Below are 18,191 nucleotides of genomic sequence, written 5' to 3' on the forward strand. Positions count from 1 at the left end.
GGTTTTGCAGGATATTATCGGTGATTTGTCGAGGGGTTCTCTCTGATTGCAGTTCCTTTGACTAAGCTTCTGCGCAAGGGTGTTCCTTTTGTCTGGACTGATGCTTAACAATCGAGCTTCGAGAAGCTCAAGTCTGTTCTAACTCAGACTCCTGTTCTGGTACAACCTAAATCTGGTAAAGAGTTTATGGTGTAGAGTAATGCACCGCACGTCGGTTTAGGATGTGTACTGATGTAAGATGGTAAGGTTGTGGCTTATGCGTCTCGTTAGTTTAAGTCACACGAGGGGAATTATCTGATGCATAATTTCAAGTTAGCTTCTGTGGTATTTACTTTAAAGATCTAGAGGTACTATTTGTATGGTAAGAGGTGTATTATCTACACTGATCACAAGAGCCTCAAGTACCTCCTTACTCAGAAAGAGTTGAGTCTTAGACAACGTTGATGGATTGAGCTGCTCTATTATCCTAGTAAGGCCAATGTAGTGGTCGATGCTCTTATTCATAGAGCGATGACTGATTTGATAGCGATGTTCACTCGTCTTAGTCTATTCGATAATGGATGTTTGTTAGCCGAGTTACAAGTCAAGCTGACTTAGATTGTTCAAATTCGGGATAAGCAGTTAGGGGATGAGTCTTTAGTTTAACGATTTCATCAGGTTGAGAGTGGTAGTACTTCGGATTTTGGGCTGAATACAGATAAGGTTCTGTATTTTCGAGGTCAGGTTTGTGTACTAAATGATTTTAATCTAAGACAGTCGATTCTGAGGGAGGCGCATAGTAGCCCTTTTGATATGCATCCCGGTGGTAATAAGATGTATCAGAATCTCTGTGAACTGTACTGGTGGTTGGGTTTAAAATGTGAGGTTACAAATTTTGTTACTAGTTGTCTGACGTGCCAACAAGTTAAGGCTGAGCACCAATTGCTTTTGGGTTCGTTAGTGAGTTGCCCTTGACACCTATTAAAAAGGATTTTGTTTGGGTCATCATGGATCGATTGACCAAGTCTGCTCATTTTATTCTGGCTCGGACGGACTATTCTCTGCAGAAGTTAGTGAAGCTCTATATCTCCGAGATTGTAAGACTGCATGGGGTTCTTGTTTCGATAATTTTTATAGAGATCCTCATTTCACTTCCCGGTTCTGGAAGAAACTGCATGAGGCTCTAAGTTCGAGATTGGACTTCAGTACTACGTTTCATCCTCAGACCGATGGTTAATCTAAGAAGGTGATTTAGATATTTGAGGATATGCTTCGGAGATGTGTGATTGATTTTTGAGGTAGTTGGGAGGGTTTTCTATGGTTAACTGAGTTCGCCTACAATAACAGTTCCCGGTCTAGAATCTAGATAGCACCTTATGAGGCTTTGTATGGTCGTAAGTGTCGTACTCGGCTATGTTGAACTGAATTGGGTGAGCGTCAGGTTTTGGGTCCTGAGTTAGTTTCCGAGACTAAAGATAAGGTTAGACTGATTTAAGATCGTTTGAAGGTAGTTTCTGATAGACAAAAGTCTTATGCAGATTTGAAGAGGAGAGATATCAAGTACTCTGTGGGTGACTTCGTATTTCTTAAGGTTGCTCTGTGAAAGAAAGCTCTAAGATTCGGTAGTAAGGGCAAGTTAAGCCTTAGGTTTATTGGGCCGTACTGGATTCTAAAGCGTATGAGACCGGTTGCTTATTAGTTGGAGCTACCTCTAGAGTTAGACCGTATCCATGATGTGTTTCACATCTCGATGTTGAGGTAGTATCGGTCTGATCCATCTCACGTTGTCTCTGTTAAGGAGATTGAGGTTAGACCGGTTCTAACTTTTGAGGAAGAGCTGGTTCAAATTTTGGATCGTGATATTAAGGTTCTAAAGAGGAAATATATCCCGTTGGTTAAGGTTCAGTGGCATAATCATGGCACTGAGGAAGTCATGTGGGAACCTGAGGATTCGATGCATCAGCAGTATCCTCATCTGTTCGGACTAGGTAAATTTCGAGGTCAAAATTTCTTTTAGGGGGTAGAATTGTAACACCCTAATAAATTTATTTTTGTTTCTGTAAATTTTGACACAAATGTGTATCGACTTTAGTGGTTAAGTGTTCTAGGTGTGTGTATAAGGTCTTGGGTTCAAATCAAACTTTTGACAAACTTTTTTTTTAGATCCAAGCTTTACCCTTATTGAATGAGTTTATAAAATATTGTCTATTAATCCTTATCAGTATGAGCCTGCTAATTCGAGTGGTAAGGGAGTTGGTGTGTTGGAGGTCCTGTGTTTGAATCCCTGCGCGAGTGTGGATTTTATTTTTGCTTGGTTGTTTGTTAGTGTTTCGGTGGAGCTGAGATTCTGAGGTAGTTGAGATTATGTTGTTAGTGGGGGAGTTGTTAGGGGATTTTGAATTTATCTTTTAATTAATTACTTTTTTAAAAAATAATTCCCTTTTTGGTTTTTAACGTTATTTTTTTTCTGTTTGCTATTGTCTTCTCTGAAATTTTTCTTTCTGCTTCTCTTTACGAATTCCAAATCGATCTAACATGCGTTACTCTTTGTGGATTGGCGTTGTTAATTATTTTCATCTTTTTTGTGCAACTTGAAATTGCATTCGTTTCGGTAAGTCTTCTATAGATAGGGTTTTTAATGTTCTTGATTTGTAATTAATAGGGGTTTTTGTTCAATTCCCGGTTAGGGGAAAGGCAAGATACAACCGATGCTCCTGCAGTAAATTGAACGTTGGGTGATCTTGTTCATTGTCGGTAAGTATACGATTACGTTAAAGATTGTTGTGAGATCTTGTTTTTGGGTAATTCGTGTTTGAGCTTCGTAATCATTTAATGAATTTAGGCGTTGAAATATCAACTTTTAGGTTCTGGAGGGCTCGTGGTTGCTGTAGCATTAAAATTATAACAGGTGTGTTCCTAAAATGTAGAAAATCGAGCTTCGGCGAAAGCTAAAGAACTATTTTGTCGACGCCACAAGGGCGTGTGCCTAGCCGTGTGCGAGAGATGGCCGTGTGGTTGACGAAGGCAGGGCGATGCGTAAGACATGGCCGTGTGGTGGTGTGGGTGTGGTCGTGTGAGAAACACGGGCTAGGCCAAGTTCGACTTATGGGCCACACAGGCGTGTGGGTTTTGGGCCAGGTCGTGTGGGTCACAGGAGCGTGTAGGCCCATACGGGCATGTGGGCCCAAAATTCTAAAATCCCTAGAGTCACACGGGTCGTTCCGATTGACTATGGGCCTACCATAGGGTTGGTAAGGGCTAACCAATCCCTAGATTATGTGATCTTATATTCTAATAGTTTGCTCTGAGTAGGACACTGCACGCATGTCTGATTATTCTACTATATATATATGTCTGATATATGTATGCTAGCATGTTAAGCAGGATATTTCTGTATCTGTAATCTGTAATTATATTTAGGGAAGAAATTGTAAATGTGGAGGAAGTGTTCTGTATGGCGACCTTGGCCTATATTTTAGCAGCTTGGCTACATGTTATCTGATATGTGCCGTAATGACACAATATGGTGTATAGGGATGTGTTGGTGTTTTAAACCCCACATGGTGTAATGGGATGGTCAGAGTTGGTGTGTAGAGGATGATGGTAAGATTCTGTATATCTGTTCTGCATTTCTGATTCTGTTATCTGTAAACGGTTAAGATTATGGTTTTTGTTTTAATTTAAGGTTTATTTCTAGGAGTTTTATAATAATTGGACTCTACGGACTATTTGGTTTAATTTTTGGATTTGGATTTTCGACGGATATCTAAAATATGGTTTTTTCTAAAATAAAGGTTTTCCAAAAATACACGAATGAGATTTCCAAAAATAACATTTTCTATGACCTCCGTTGTAAATTACGATTCAGAAAATAAATTAATTAAATAACGTTTTCGATAATAGATATAAACGAATATGAGTTATAAAACTAGAATGATTTATCATAACGACTCAGTTTTCAAAACCTTTCTTTATGACATCACCAGATTCAGCCATAACACCTAGGCTGGATTTGAGGTGTTACATGATAATTTGGAATATGTATTTTTAAGAAAAACTTGCCCTAACCTTTTTAGCTGAAATAATAAAAGGTGTCACTTAAAAAAAAGAAATACTTAAGGGTGTCAGTTATTTTAGTTAACTAATAATATTATAAAAGTACATGAGTCAAAGTATGTCAAATTAAAATATAGATACAAAATCTTAAATTTAAATATAGTAGTGGAAACATAACCATAATTTTATCTAAAATAATATGTATCTAATGCCACCCTTTATCATTTGATTTAATAAAAAAATTATTTTTTCTTTAAAAAGAATTTTAAGATATTAACATATAAACTTTAATAAAATTTACACAAGTATAAGTAAAAAGAAATAAAAAAATACACATAACTAAATAAAACATCATAAATAATTATAAAGTGCTATAATAATCAAATAAATAGGCATAAAGCTCAATTTAGCCCTAACGTTTACTCATTTTGTCATTTTGGCTTTTATTCTTTTTTTAGAGTTCATTTTGGCCTTCAACCTTTAAAATTTGGTCAAATTGCTTGCCTTTTTATAGAAAAGCTGATCAAACTGTTAACATGAATTTTCAAATAAGTGTCACGCTAGTGGATACATCAATGCCAATAAAATTTTAACAGTTTAGTCAAATTTTCCGTAAAAAATAGATAATTTGACTAAAATTTAAAAGTCGAAGACTAAAATTTAAAAGTCGAAGACTAAAATTATCCCAAAAAGAAATAAGGACCAATATGATAAAAAGAGTAAACATTAAAAGTTAAATTTATCGAATAAATAATAACATTTTCTATTGGACGAATGAAATCAAAGTTTGAATGGCCATGTACTATGTTCACCTCGCCCACTGATTCTGACTAGAGGTGTGCGTGGACCGGGCTGGGTTCAACTAAAAATTTAGGCCCATTTGCTAGGCTCAAGCCCGGATAAAAATTTTGCCCAATTTCGACCCGAATAAAAATGTTAAAATCTGGGCACGACCCGGCCCGCCATATTAATTTTTATATTATTTTTTATATAATTTTAAAATATATATAATACATCAAAAATACTAAAAATATCAAAATAAATATTTTTTAACAAATTAAAAATAAATTTTAAAAAATATGTATACTTAAAAAAATTAAAGATAGATGCAACTTAACAAGCAAATGTCTTTAAAATAATAACAAAATTAACAAATGTCTTTAAAATGATAACAAAATTAACAATAAAATAAGTTTTATATATTCAAACAATAATAACAAAATAGTAGCAACATAATAGTAAAATGGTAGCAAAATAGGAAGAAAACAATAAGAAAATAATATTAAAAAACAAAAAAATGTCCTTTAGTGAATTGGGCTGGGCCAGGCTCGGGCCAAAATGCCTTACCCTAGGCCCGATCCATTTTTTAAACGGGCATTTTTTGTCCAAACTTATTTTTCGGGCCTATATTTTTGCCCAAACCCTCCCACATTTTGAGCGAGCCCGACCCATGAACAGGTCTAATTCTAACAACAAAGTAGTTTTTGTCCCTAATACGTCCAATCCATAATAATTTTGTGGTTAAATTGTGCTTTAAGTTCATGTACTCTTCAATTATTTAAATTTTTTTACCTTTATTTCAAGGAACTTAGCTTTTCTATTTTTTAGATTTAAAAAAGCTAGTTTAATTGTTAACATTGTTAAAATTCTTTACTAAATTCAAATTCATTACAACATTATTTTTTCTTGTTGCATGACTATCAAAGTGAGTAATTTATTTATTTCAGGTTATTAAACCAGTTAATCTAACAAAAGAAATTTAATGAGATTAAATATTGGACAAAAATTCTAAAATTTAAAAGATATAAAAATTAAATTCTAAATATGGATATTTAGTATATTTTATTGAAGCACCATTTTGATAAAATTAATTGCATATATTGTTAAATGCAACAGTTAGAACTTGCATAAGATTTTATTTTACTTTTTTCCTTTAGAAGAAATTCAATTCCATAACAAATAGAAATAAGACATATGTTATTTAACCCTTGGAGAGGAAACAAAGTCCAAATTCTCCTGCTTGGATATTTGTGCATGTAAAAACAAAAAAGAATGCTGAAGATAAACCACGACTATAATGCTACATATCATATCTTAATCTTTCATAGACTAAAGTAGTCCAACCTTTGTCACCTCATCAAATAAAATATAAAAGAGAAATGCTTATAATTAGGATGTGGAAAAATTGCACAAAAGGTGAAGAAAAGAAAATTAATGGCGACAGCTATTACGGCTTTAAGCTTATCCGTTGAGTTGGGTTATGGAGGTCATTCTACCAAGAGTCACATTATATGTTGTCTCTTATATTTAAAAAATGAGTAAATTAATTTATATATGTTATATTAAAGAGTAAATCAGTCTTTCTGTTAAAAGTTTTATCTATTTCTACTGTTAAAAACTGATTAATGTATGTTAGCATGAGATATATGTGGCACACCACATGTTATTATCTAGTTATTTCATCAACTACGCTAGTTTTTAACAACCAAATGGATGAAAATTTTAATATAAAGTATCAATTTACTCTTTGATCTAATGTACAAGGACTAATTCTCTATTTTTGAGTAAAGTAAACAAAATGCAATCTGTCTCCTAATATATGACATCCATGTGTTGGAAAAAATTTGGTTCGAAAGCAGTTTTCTTGCATAGCGGAAAAATAAAAATTTTGAAAGTCGAGTCAGTTTGTAATATTTATAGTAATAAACTTTTTCCTAAAATAATATATGTGCTTTGAGCGAGATGGATTCTAAATGTTCCTGGTGGAGAATGGATTCTAAATGTTCCTGGTTTTCAACCGAACGACCTTCCCCACTATTCTCGTACCACAAACTACTTCGAGTGTAGGATCGAACAATTTCAAACCAAACACAGAACTAAAAATAATTTTCTTACTTTCAGTAGTAAAGTAAATCGCTCTCTTATAGAAACCAACAATTATTATTCCCGAAAAATATAATTTATACTGAGAAATAAATTCGAACTATTTTCGAGTAGAAAAATAATATCTCAAAGTTGTGTTTTCAGCCCTATCAGTGTCATCTATTTATAAAGAGAAAAAGTGAAACTCTACTTAAATTAGCAGAACACAAATAATACTTAGTTAATAAAAAAAACCAATCCCTTAGTTGAACTAGGAGAGAGGAGCGCCTAATAGGGTGTGCCTCCCCTCATATGTATTATTATGGGGATTCGGGCCTCTCCTATATTGGGTCTAATTATATGTGCTTCCTAAACTTTTAACTTAACACTTTATAATTTAATCCAACTCAATAAATATTTTTCTATCTCCTAAAATAAATATATTTATTAAATTAATTTAAATTAAATAATTTTCTCAACTCAAGTTTAATTCTATTAAAATCATGGAAACTTTATTGTAAAAAGAATCTATGAGAAAATGTAACACCTTTACCCAACTCGATCGCCGAATCTGAGTATAGAGTGCCACAAATGAATTGGATTAGTCCCAACCACAAATTTTAAACTTAACTATTTAAGACAGACTTTATTAAGTAATAAATATCTTTTATAGCCGAAACTTTTTAAATTAAAACAAAAGTTTACTATCTCCAATCTCAATTCTAAGAAAATTATTTAACTATAATATATTCAACCCCAAGGCAATGCTTCTAAAGGTACCCCCTTCCTATGCGTATGGCACCTTATTGACAATGATCATTGACCTAACACAGTCTGGTTTGGTCCCTTCTAGGGTTCCTTATCCCATAAGTCCTGCAACCACAGGTCAGAACCTTTGTAAGTTCGAATAAACCCAATGAGTTTCTTTACTGTATTACTAAAAAATAAACCCCATCCTGCAGGGTTTAAATAGAAAAGAACTAAACACACACTACTCTATGTTTCGTTTAGATGATCTCGTTTTGTCTGGAGTGTTAGACTCATGTTTGCCTTCCACCTTTCTTTGATGGCGAAATAATCATTGAGCGATTGTTTCTTGGTTTGCTTATGACCATTCAACTAATCCTGTGGGATTCTAGATAATTTATCATCCTTGTAGATTCTCACATGTCCTTGCACATATCACCTATTGTCCCCATTTTCCTCACACTTCCTATCATGTATATCCTTCTTAGTTTATCTTAGCTTGTAACACACCCTAGCTCTGGCAGATAAACTGACATTCTATTCATAAGGCCTACTAGAAAAAGCTCACACTGCACTAGTAGTCTTAACCTTATTTCAACTTTCTTTATCCTGCCCTATACTCGGGCTATAACGTTGTTTGGATGACTCCCTGGTATTCTACCCTATTCTTGATACTTTACTTTTAAGTTGAAACATATCTATCTGCAGAGGACCATTCAGGCTTACAACACACAGTAAAATGTTATCTTAACACCATTCGTATTTACGGTTTCTCTTTTATAATGGTTTCCCTACGACTCTATCTTTATGGTGGTTATACGCACAATAGCTTTTTTCCCCAAAGAGGATCACTCTTGATAGACATATCTGTCACTTAGATACTCCTTATTGGTATATTTCTCTCTCTTTCTAGTCAAAGTTTCATTGAGCACCTTCTAGCGGTCCTTAATGGTGGATCCTTATATGTGATCCTCGGACAAATCCCTTTTTGTTTGTTTTTACACTAGACATTACTGGCACATTATTTCCCCTGTATGAATCTCGTCAGGTTGCCATCCATATGCCCTTCCGGCTTCTACGACTACTATTTTGGAAGTCTTTTCCCCCATTCTATTACTTTTTCCATTCTCGACGGATTCCTCACACCTACTGTCTAAATATCACTTGTCAACACTTTCATTTTACCTCTAGCCTTTTTTTCTTGTTTGCATGATTTCCTACGATTATCATCCTGGTGATCCACCCTGTGTTTATTATTCCGATGGAATACCATACGTTGTCATGCCTATGCCATGGTCCTTTACATTATGAATCCATGTTTAACATCCTGGTGAATCATCTCGTATTTAATGTTCCAGTGGACTGCCCTGTTTTAATGTCTAAGTAGACTGCCTCATTTTTAATGTCTCGACGAGCTCTCTACGCTACCATAGTCAAGTTGTGGTCTTAAATAGTATAACCCTATGTTTATCGTCCCGACGGACTCCAATGGTTGGCATAGCCGAGCTATGGTCCTACACCTCGTTATCCCTATGTTTATTGTCCCAACAGGATCTATTGGTCGCCATAGCCGACCTATGGTCTTAAACCTCGTAATCCCCATGTTTATTATCCTAGCAGATTTTATTGGTCGTCATAGCCGAGTTATGGTCTTACACCCTAAACCTCTTTGAGGTGTCGCCCTAAAGGATCTTACTATCGTCGCGGTGTTGCCCTATAGAGCCTACTAACTGCCGTCATGATGTTTCTCTATGGAACCTAATAATTCTCAATATCGATTTATTTCATATTTAACCTTGATGCTCGAACACCAAAATGTCCTCTCTACAAGGTCTAGAGCTTCGCACATCACGGTTTGTACCTAACAACACCATGTAGCGGTATATAGAAATATCATTTCTCAAATCCTAACTTCTTCTATCTTGTCAATACATTTCCCTCCGTAGCCCATAATTTATAAGAATACAGGCACAGATATATGATCAATAAAACATAGATTCATGATTCATGGCAGTCATGTAGTATCCCAGAAATGGAATATGGAAACTCACATGATGTTTTTCTTTCTCTTCAGTTCAGCCTTTTCAAATGTTATAGCTTTCATTCTCCTGACAGCTAAGCATTATAACCAAAATCATAAGTTAAATCCAACTATTCAACTTAAAACTCAGTTTTCCAAAAATATGCAGAACTCGTAATAAACAAGTCAAACAGATTAGGAGTCATCACACTATCACATGTTATAAATTGGCATGCTTTTCTAAACTCAATACATGCTATATTCAGTTCTAAAATCGACTAAATTGTGACTCTGATATTACTAAATGTAACACCCTATACCCGGTCCAATCACCTGACCTAAGCTATAAGGTATTACGACTGTTAAACGTTACTGTAATAAAAATATTCGGCATAAATAACCAATAATTATTTTAAACAACATTAACACAAGTATGATGTGATTTACAATCAAAATCGGGCATTAATTAAGCATATAAGACTTTTAAACCAATTAGGAATCAACTCAGGACTAAACTAAAACTTTTACAAAAATTTAGGAAAAAAGTACAAACAGGGGTTACACGATCCTATGGCCAAGTTGTGTGGCAAGGTTGAGACTTTGTATTCCTAAGACATGGTCGTGTTGCCTAACCGTGTGACAAATTGATGTCGTGTAATCTTGGGTCACGCGACTATGTCACCAGGTCGTGTAACAGGTTGATATTGTGTGAACGAACCTGCACCAAAATCAAACAGACCACATAGTCATACCATGCAACTGTGTGTGACACAAGGCAATGTGGCAAACCGTGTCATAGGCCGTGTGCACTTAAAAACACCTTCTACGCAAACAATCACACCTATAGTCCTTTAAGCCACAAGTCATGCCATACCAGCCATTTAACCTATTCAAAGTACATCAAAAACTTGCCAAAATACTCCATATAACATACAACCTAAGTTTTTAACCAATATGTCATCATTGGCACCACATTTCATACATAAAACATTAACCATTCAAACATAAACAAATTAGCATTTCATATCCATTCCAAAGAACACTTATACTTCATTTTCTCATGACTTAAACATTATCAAATAAGGTACTCCATATGACCTAAACCATACATGCTCATTCAATAAGCCAATTATACTAAAGATACTAAACTTGCATAAACATCACCAACCATCACCAACGAAGCAACCACCATAACTTGCATATTTATACACATAGTTATTCAAAATAGCACAAAGCTTAACCAAAGTACTTATACACATATACAATACCATAATCCTATTTATATGCCACTTATAACCGGTCCAAAATAAGTGGTTAACTATAGAAAGAGTTGACGGATAGTGTGATCTTCAGAAATGATCCAATAAATAGCTCAAATCTGATAATTTACATGAAGAAGATAAAACGAGGTAAACTCACTTAAAGCTTAGTAAGTTCGTAAAAATTAAACATCATATATCTTTCGTTTAAAGCAAACAATTTAATTTAACATATAGCAACAATCTGTGCCTTATTTCACATTACCTACCATACCAAAAAATTAGTAAACTTCATAACGTTGGCAAGATCACAATATATATGTTCCACATACCATTTGATTTCTATTTAAGTAATAACCAATCATGCCATGAGTTCCATTCCTGAATATTTCATTAATTGTTTTGCCCGAACAACTTTAGTAACTAACTTTGGATACATGGGGAATAAATGCTCATATGAGCTAATCATCGGAATGTTAACCAATACACAATGCTGCTCACACAAGCCAAAAAGAACTAGATTCCAATCATCGGTATGGTATCCACCACCGGTACATAGTATCTAGAAATAAATCACCGGCACAAAGTGCTTGGAACTATAACTCTGGTATATAGTACCTGGAAACTGTAATCACCTGCACCTAGTTCCTGGAACACCCTAATGACATGTCATTTGTATCCTAGTTATTCATTGAGTTCACATGGGTCTTAACTTGTACACCTTAATCTTTTCATAATTATAACCTCATACCATGATCAAATTGATCACAAACATTCCATATAATAACACGATTCAATTCAAGCAAGTATAATTACCATTATTTACATTTCAAACATTTGTTTCCACCTTCAATCTTACATTAATTAACTATGCCTGTTGTAAACATATATAATTAGAATTTAAAACATCAATAGGCATAACAAATCAATACGAACTTACCTAAATGCAATAGCTACCAACACCTCGACGAAGACTACTCAACAACTTTTCCTTTCCCGCGATTATCAATCGATTGATTCGTTTCTTGATCTATATATAATAATTTAGTCAATTAACCAATTAAAATACCTTAAAATGTCTAAATTCATGTAATTGACCCTTTAATGAAATTTTACATTATTACCCTTAACTTTTACCTTTTATTCAATTTAGTCCTTAAAACCGAAACTTTCGCATTTATGATAATCAAATCCAATTCAAGATGGTTGAATTCTCTATGACCCTCATATAGACCATAATTAATAAATTTATACAATAATTTCATGCCAAATTTATTATTTTATCATTTTAGCCCCTAAACTTAAAACTAACCAAATTCACTTTACAAAATAGTTCCAATTAACAACCAAGCTTAAAAACCTATCAATTAACTTCAAGAATCATAAAAAATCATCAATGGTAAATTTCAATTGTATTTACAATTTAGTTTTTTTTAGTGCTAGGTAATCAATTAGCTTAATTAGCCTCAAATTATGCATTATCGTAATATAGAAATTAGTGAGTAGCTAGCTAGACCTCTTTCTTGCATGCTTGTTTAATAGGAATCATTAAATCACTGACTTTCTTAGGTTCGATCCTTAGAATACTTTGGTGTTCCATTAAACACTATAAATATTACAACTGACTTGTCATACTTGCAAATATCGTCATATTATTGATTGTTTTAAGCGTTGATTCTCAGCCCTAGTGCACACAAATCGGAGCGCAGTCAATTGGCCAAAAACTTGGCCGAGATGCATGTTTGAATTTCCTGATCGGCGTATGACATCCATTCAAACTATAGTACAAAATTATAAATTTTATTATCCACATAATATTAAATTTCAAATCATTACGTAAATATTATATATTTGAAAAATTAAAAAACCAACCTCGGCTTCCGATCGTTGATCTAATAGTAGTCAGATATCTTCGAGCTCCTCTACTAGTCCAACATAACTCGGATTATTGTTCCGCCTATTCAAATAACATGTTAATTCAAAAATATAAAAATGAAAAAAATTATTATGGTAACTATATTATCAAATGAATTTTACCTTGTTACGAGTGGGAAAGTATAAGGGCCATCAACTCGGGGAAGTAAAAATGGTAGTTGATACCATGCCCATGACTACAGCAGGAGTATGTAACCACCAATCTTAATTTTTTTTGGTTGCGTCGCCCGTTACATCTCTCCGTACAATGTGGCCAACACAGCTGATCCCCAACTAAGTCAACTCGCTTCTTTCAAGTCATTGAGTTGTAGTAGCCACCTTAAATGTACCAGAGTTCAAGATTTATTGGGCATTAGAACACCCCCGATTAACCTCAGGATGAATGCTCGGGTGTGTTATTCTCTTTGAAGGGCACTCGAGGTGTTATCAAGATAATCGAAGTTATCTTCATCTTTCAACCATTTCATCTCTTCCTGGCTACCAAAAAACTTATCCAATACCTTGCCTAATAGTTGCTCACAAATGCCGCCCAAAGCGCCAATGACCACTGACCCCGTAACGACTATCCCATCCATCGGTAAACCGAGTTGTAAAGTTGCATCCTCGAGTGTGATTGTACACTCACCGCATAGAAGATGGAATGTGTGTGTCTCGAGTCTCCATCTTTCCACCAAAATGTTGATAAGTGTGGAATCCAATTTACACCCTCGAGCATACAAGACACAGACAAGAATCCTACCTCTTGCAATTGAGGTTCAATTACACACAGTGCCCTCGCAGATAGATTGTGTATGTACGTCTCCAAAATCCGATCTTCCACTTGATTATATCAACAAAAAAAAATTAATAATGTTAACAACTTAAAAATAAACTTAATTAAAATTTAAAAAATTACAATTTTTTCCTTACCATTTGCAATTGCACACCAAAAATGTTGTTGTCATCGAAACAAATAAGAGGAATTGGTATTATAAAAATAAATTGAAATGAATAAATTACGAATTAAAAAAATTAAAACAACAAGATTTTGAGAGAAATTTAATGAAAATTTAGAACTAAAATCTTGAGAGAGCTGAGACAATTGGATTTAAATGAAAATGGGGGAAATGGTTGGGTTTATATAGGAAATAAACTATCCATTGGGAGGATTTGAAATTTGACTGTTGGGCGGATTTGAAATTTGACCGTTGGGATGTTCCTATTGGCTGAAAGCACACCTGTAAGATGCGCTTTCCTACCTAGTTAGATGAAAACACATCCAACAAGATGCATTTTTATTGAAACGATAGATTTAAAATATTGAAAATTATCATATTTTATGTTGAAATTTTATTATGTGCAATTTCTTTTTAAATTTTCACAAAATATAAAATAAAAAAAGTCTAATAGTACTAATGTTTATTATTTATAAAATAATATGTTTTAGTAATTTCTTAACTAAGTTGGAATTCATGATGAGTGACAATAAATTCGACATTTTTTTCTAATGTGGTATCTCTGTTATGTTAGTACAAAACTCCGGTAAGAAAAATCTCGAACACACGATCAGAACTCGAAAAGAAAAGAAGAAATAGGACAAGGCTCCAAGGCGTGTATCAAGGCACTATATTTAAGGTTATATTCGCCCCCACTTATCTTCAGTGTGCAAATGAGTTCCAAGCAAATTAACCTCGAGGATACAATGAAGCGAATGACTATTTGCGTTTTGCACTGACGAGAATAGTCCACTATACACTGAGTAATGTATAACAAAAACTTAATTTCTACAAAGGATTTCTGCAGTAATACTTTATAGAATAATCTAATAATATTAGAAAATGAAGGAAGAGAAGAAATAATATTAGAATTTGTTGATATCTTTCCAAATGAAAACCCATTCCTATTTATAGGAATTTTCTTGTCTCTTCATAGAGACATCTTTCAATAGGTGTCTTTATGAATAAATAAATAATTATTATTATTCATTTAATTTTGTAACTATTCAAATAATATTTTTTGAATAATTATAATTCTTTTTTAAATAATCAAATGATATAACTTTTGACCAATGACCAAAAGATTTATCTTTTGATTAATTACACCCATTCATTTATAGTTATTGTGATACTATAAATATTTGAAAATGTTCCAACATGTTATTTTTTGATTCAATTTTATATCTATATTTGACAAAAATTATATATTTTAGTGCTCAATGGTAGCAATGTCAATTTTTAGTGCTTAATTAGGGTTTTAAAGTTATATATTTTGATTCTCATGTACCGGATGATATATAAAATCTTTAAATAATAGTATAGATGTACCAAATAATTAAAAAAAAATATTTTATACTAAATTTAATATGCATTATCAATATAAGTGAAGCATGAAATATAAAATTAGATTATTAAAATATTAATCCTATAAAAAATAATCACTTTAGTTAATATATATATACGATATTTATATGGCATAATTGAACTAAAATACCTTAATGCTTTCATAAAGAACCCAAGCAGATAATCTCGTACATTTAAATATTATTTATTGTGCAGTCAACAGTGGACTACAATTTTTTCTATATATACAACCATTTGAAGCTGCTTTTCTCACTACACTCAGGAGAGAATCTTGTTTAAAATATAAGAAAAAAAATCATACGCAATGAGCACTGCTGGTCAGGTTATTCGTTGCAAAGGTGATGATAAGCTCTTATCTCTTCTCCCTTACCCCAACAATTACAATTTTTCCTTAATTCCCTTGTCTCCTACTTACATATGATCAAATATACCTTTTGTTCTTGGTTCGGGTTACATTGATTTCTTTTTTGACAACATTTACAATATACTTGAATTCATGCCATAGCATTAAATATGTAAAAATAGTGTGGTTTTGATTGTAGCTGCGGTGGCATGGGAGGCGGGGAAGCCACTATCGATAGAAGAAGTGGAAGTGGCACCACCCCAAAAGCATGAAGTCCGTATTAAGATTCTCTTCACTGCTTTATGTCACACTGATGTATACTACTGGGAGTGTAAGGTATTACTGTTCGATATAATGAATATTACAACATTTATTTTCTACAAGTATTGTCACTGTTTTCCTTTAATTTGGCAGGGTTACACTCCTCTGTTTCCTCGTATACTTGGTCATGAAGCCTCAGGGTATGAAAGTTAAACCATTTTATTTTTTATGTATTCTTCTGTATCAATTTAATCTTACAATTATAATTATAGGATCGTGGAGAGTGTGGGTGAGGGTGTGAATGATTTGAAACCTGGAGATCATGTGCTCCCTATCTTCACCGGAGAATGCAAAGAATGTCGCCACTGTCTGTCAGAAGAAAGCAATAACATGTGCGAACTGCTTAGGATCAACTGCGACCGAGGTGTTATGCTTGCTGATGGGAAAACCAGATTTTCCATCAACGGCAAGCCTATCTACCACTTTGTTGGAACCTCGACCTTTAGCCAATATACTGTCGTCCATGTTGGCCAGGTTGCCAAGATCAGTCCAACCGCCCCTCTTGATAAAGTCTGTCCCATTAGCTGTGGGATATGTACAGGTTTTGGGGCCACTGTGAATGTTGCTAAACCCAAAAAGGGTCAAACTGTTGCAGTTTTTGGACTGGGTGCCGTTGGTCTTGCCGTGAGTTTATTCTTGTTTCACCTAAGGTTTTTCTCTAGGCTATTTGGTAAATGTGTTTGATTCACTTTTATCCATATAAATTAGGCCGCTGAAGGTGCAAGGGTTTGTGGGGCTTCTCGGATCATCGCTGTTGATGTGAACCCCAGAAGATTTGAAGAAGGTACCTCTCATAGCATCATTTATATGATTTGTCGTTGTTTCTCACTAAAAATACTAATATATGGATCATATTTCTTTGCCTGCCACCAGCTAAGAGGTTTGGGATTACAGAATTTGTGAATCCAAAAGACTACGACAAGCCAGTTCAAGAGGTGATTGTGGAGATGACCGGCGGAGGAGTGGATCGCAGTGTGGAGTGTACAGGGAGCGTCCAAGCCATGATTTCCGCTTTTGAATGCGTCCATGATGTAATTTAGCTTCTTCCAAAAAAAAACTATACTACCTCTTTGCATTAATTGTCACACGCATATATGATGCTTCTTGAATTACAGGGTTGGGGTGTTTGTGTGCTGGTGGGTGTGCCAAAGAAAGACGATGCATTCAAAACTCATCCAATGAATCTACTAAGTGAGAGGACCCTTAAGGGTGCTTTTTATGGCAACTATAAACCACGCACTGATATTCCCATGGTTGTCGACAAATATTTGAACAAGGTAAGGTGATGTCCTCTATACAGATTACAGAATATAGTTCATTTCGATGATGGTTTTGTTGATATTGTTGCAGGAGCTGGGGCTGGATATGGACAAGTTCATCACACACTCTGTGCCTTTTGCCGATATTAACAAGGCATTCGACTACATGCTCCAGGGTATAGGTCTGAGATGCATGATTCATTTGGATGCTTAAGGAAATGTTGCTGCTGTATATTTGCCCATCCAAGGATCAAAACTCTAATGTTTTGTCCTACTATGTGTTATATTATGTGCCTACTTAAGCTACCTTTCCCGGTTATCAAGAGTGCCTATATAGAACTCTCTCTCTCAAAAAAAAAAAAAAAGAGAAAAGAGTTCTTTATATGGAGTTTTATATTATATGCTGAGAGAATAAATTATCTTGTAAAAGCATGCTTTGTTAATGAAATAAATTTCTATTACTATGATTGTCCAACTTTTATTTTTTTATTTTTGAAAGATAAAAGCATACAAAATCAATTAAACTAGATCCTTAAAGGGGATCTCCAAACAATTTTAAACCTATTCTTCTATCACGAGCCATCTTAACAAGACTATCTACGGTTGTGTTTTCTTCTCGGGAGATATGTTGAATCTTCCACTGCTTTACCATTTTCAGGAGTAGATGAATTCTTCTAACTAGAGTAGAATTAGAGTTTTCAGAAGAACCATCCTGAATGGCATTAACTGCCTCAAGGTTGACCGTTTGAATTGAGACTCTTTCGAATCTCCTATCTAAAATAAGCTTCAGCCCATCTAAGATGCCCCACAGCTCAACCTCTCTCATTGTGCAACTTCCCAAGTATCTGCAGAACTCAATGATCCACCCACCATTATGATCACAAACTAATCCTCCAGCTGCAGCAAAACCTTCTTCATTCTTAACTGAACCATCCGTGTTCAAGCACACCCAACTGCTAGCTATAGAAGGGCTAGCTAAAGATCTTTGTATCTTATGAGGTGATGCCTTTGAAACCGAAGTACATTGTCTTGCCCAGCTATGAGAAACCTTAAGGATTTCGTTAATACTCT

At 34.3% G+C, this 18,191-nt stretch overlaps 1 protein-coding gene across 1 annotated transcript; it reads left to right on the forward strand.

Moving 5' to 3' along the window:
• The first annotated feature begins 15,314 nt into the window (after positions 1 to 15,314).
• On the forward strand, positions 15,315 to 17,581 carry LOC107922343 (alcohol dehydrogenase class-P). Its single transcript, XM_041087530.1, has 8 exons — positions 15,315 to 15,535; positions 15,740 to 15,876; positions 15,955 to 16,001; positions 16,074 to 16,485; positions 16,570 to 16,645; positions 16,735 to 16,892; positions 16,977 to 17,138; positions 17,212 to 17,581. Exons 1-8 carry the CDS (start codon positions 15,502 to 15,504, stop codon positions 17,332 to 17,334), a joined length of 1,149 nt encoding a protein of 382 aa, XP_040943464.1. The 5' UTR covers positions 15,315 to 15,501; the 3' UTR covers positions 17,335 to 17,581.
• The last annotated feature ends 610 nt before the right edge of the window (positions 17,582 to 18,191 follow it).

This window comes from Gossypium hirsutum, chromosome D01, assembly GCF_007990345.1.
Source record: "Gossypium hirsutum isolate 1008001.06 chromosome D01, Gossypium_hirsutum_v2.1, whole genome shotgun sequence".
Lineage (NCBI taxonomy): Eukaryota > Viridiplantae > Streptophyta > Magnoliopsida > Malvales > Malvaceae > Gossypium > Gossypium hirsutum.

Excerpts from the sequence above, each read along its gene's own strand:
- LOC107922343 (XM_041087530.1), top strand. The coding sequence starts at position 15,502 with ATGAGCACTGCTGGTCAGGTTATTCGTTGCAAAG. Across the intron at positions 15,536-15,739 it reads TCAGGTTATTCGTTGCAAAG|CTGCGGTGGCATGGGAGGCG; the intron begins GTGATGATAAGC and ends TTTTGATTGTAG. Across the intron at positions 16,002-16,073 it reads CTTGGTCATGAAGCCTCAGG|GATCGTGGAGAGTGTGGGTG; the intron begins GTATGAAAGTTA and ends TTATAATTATAG.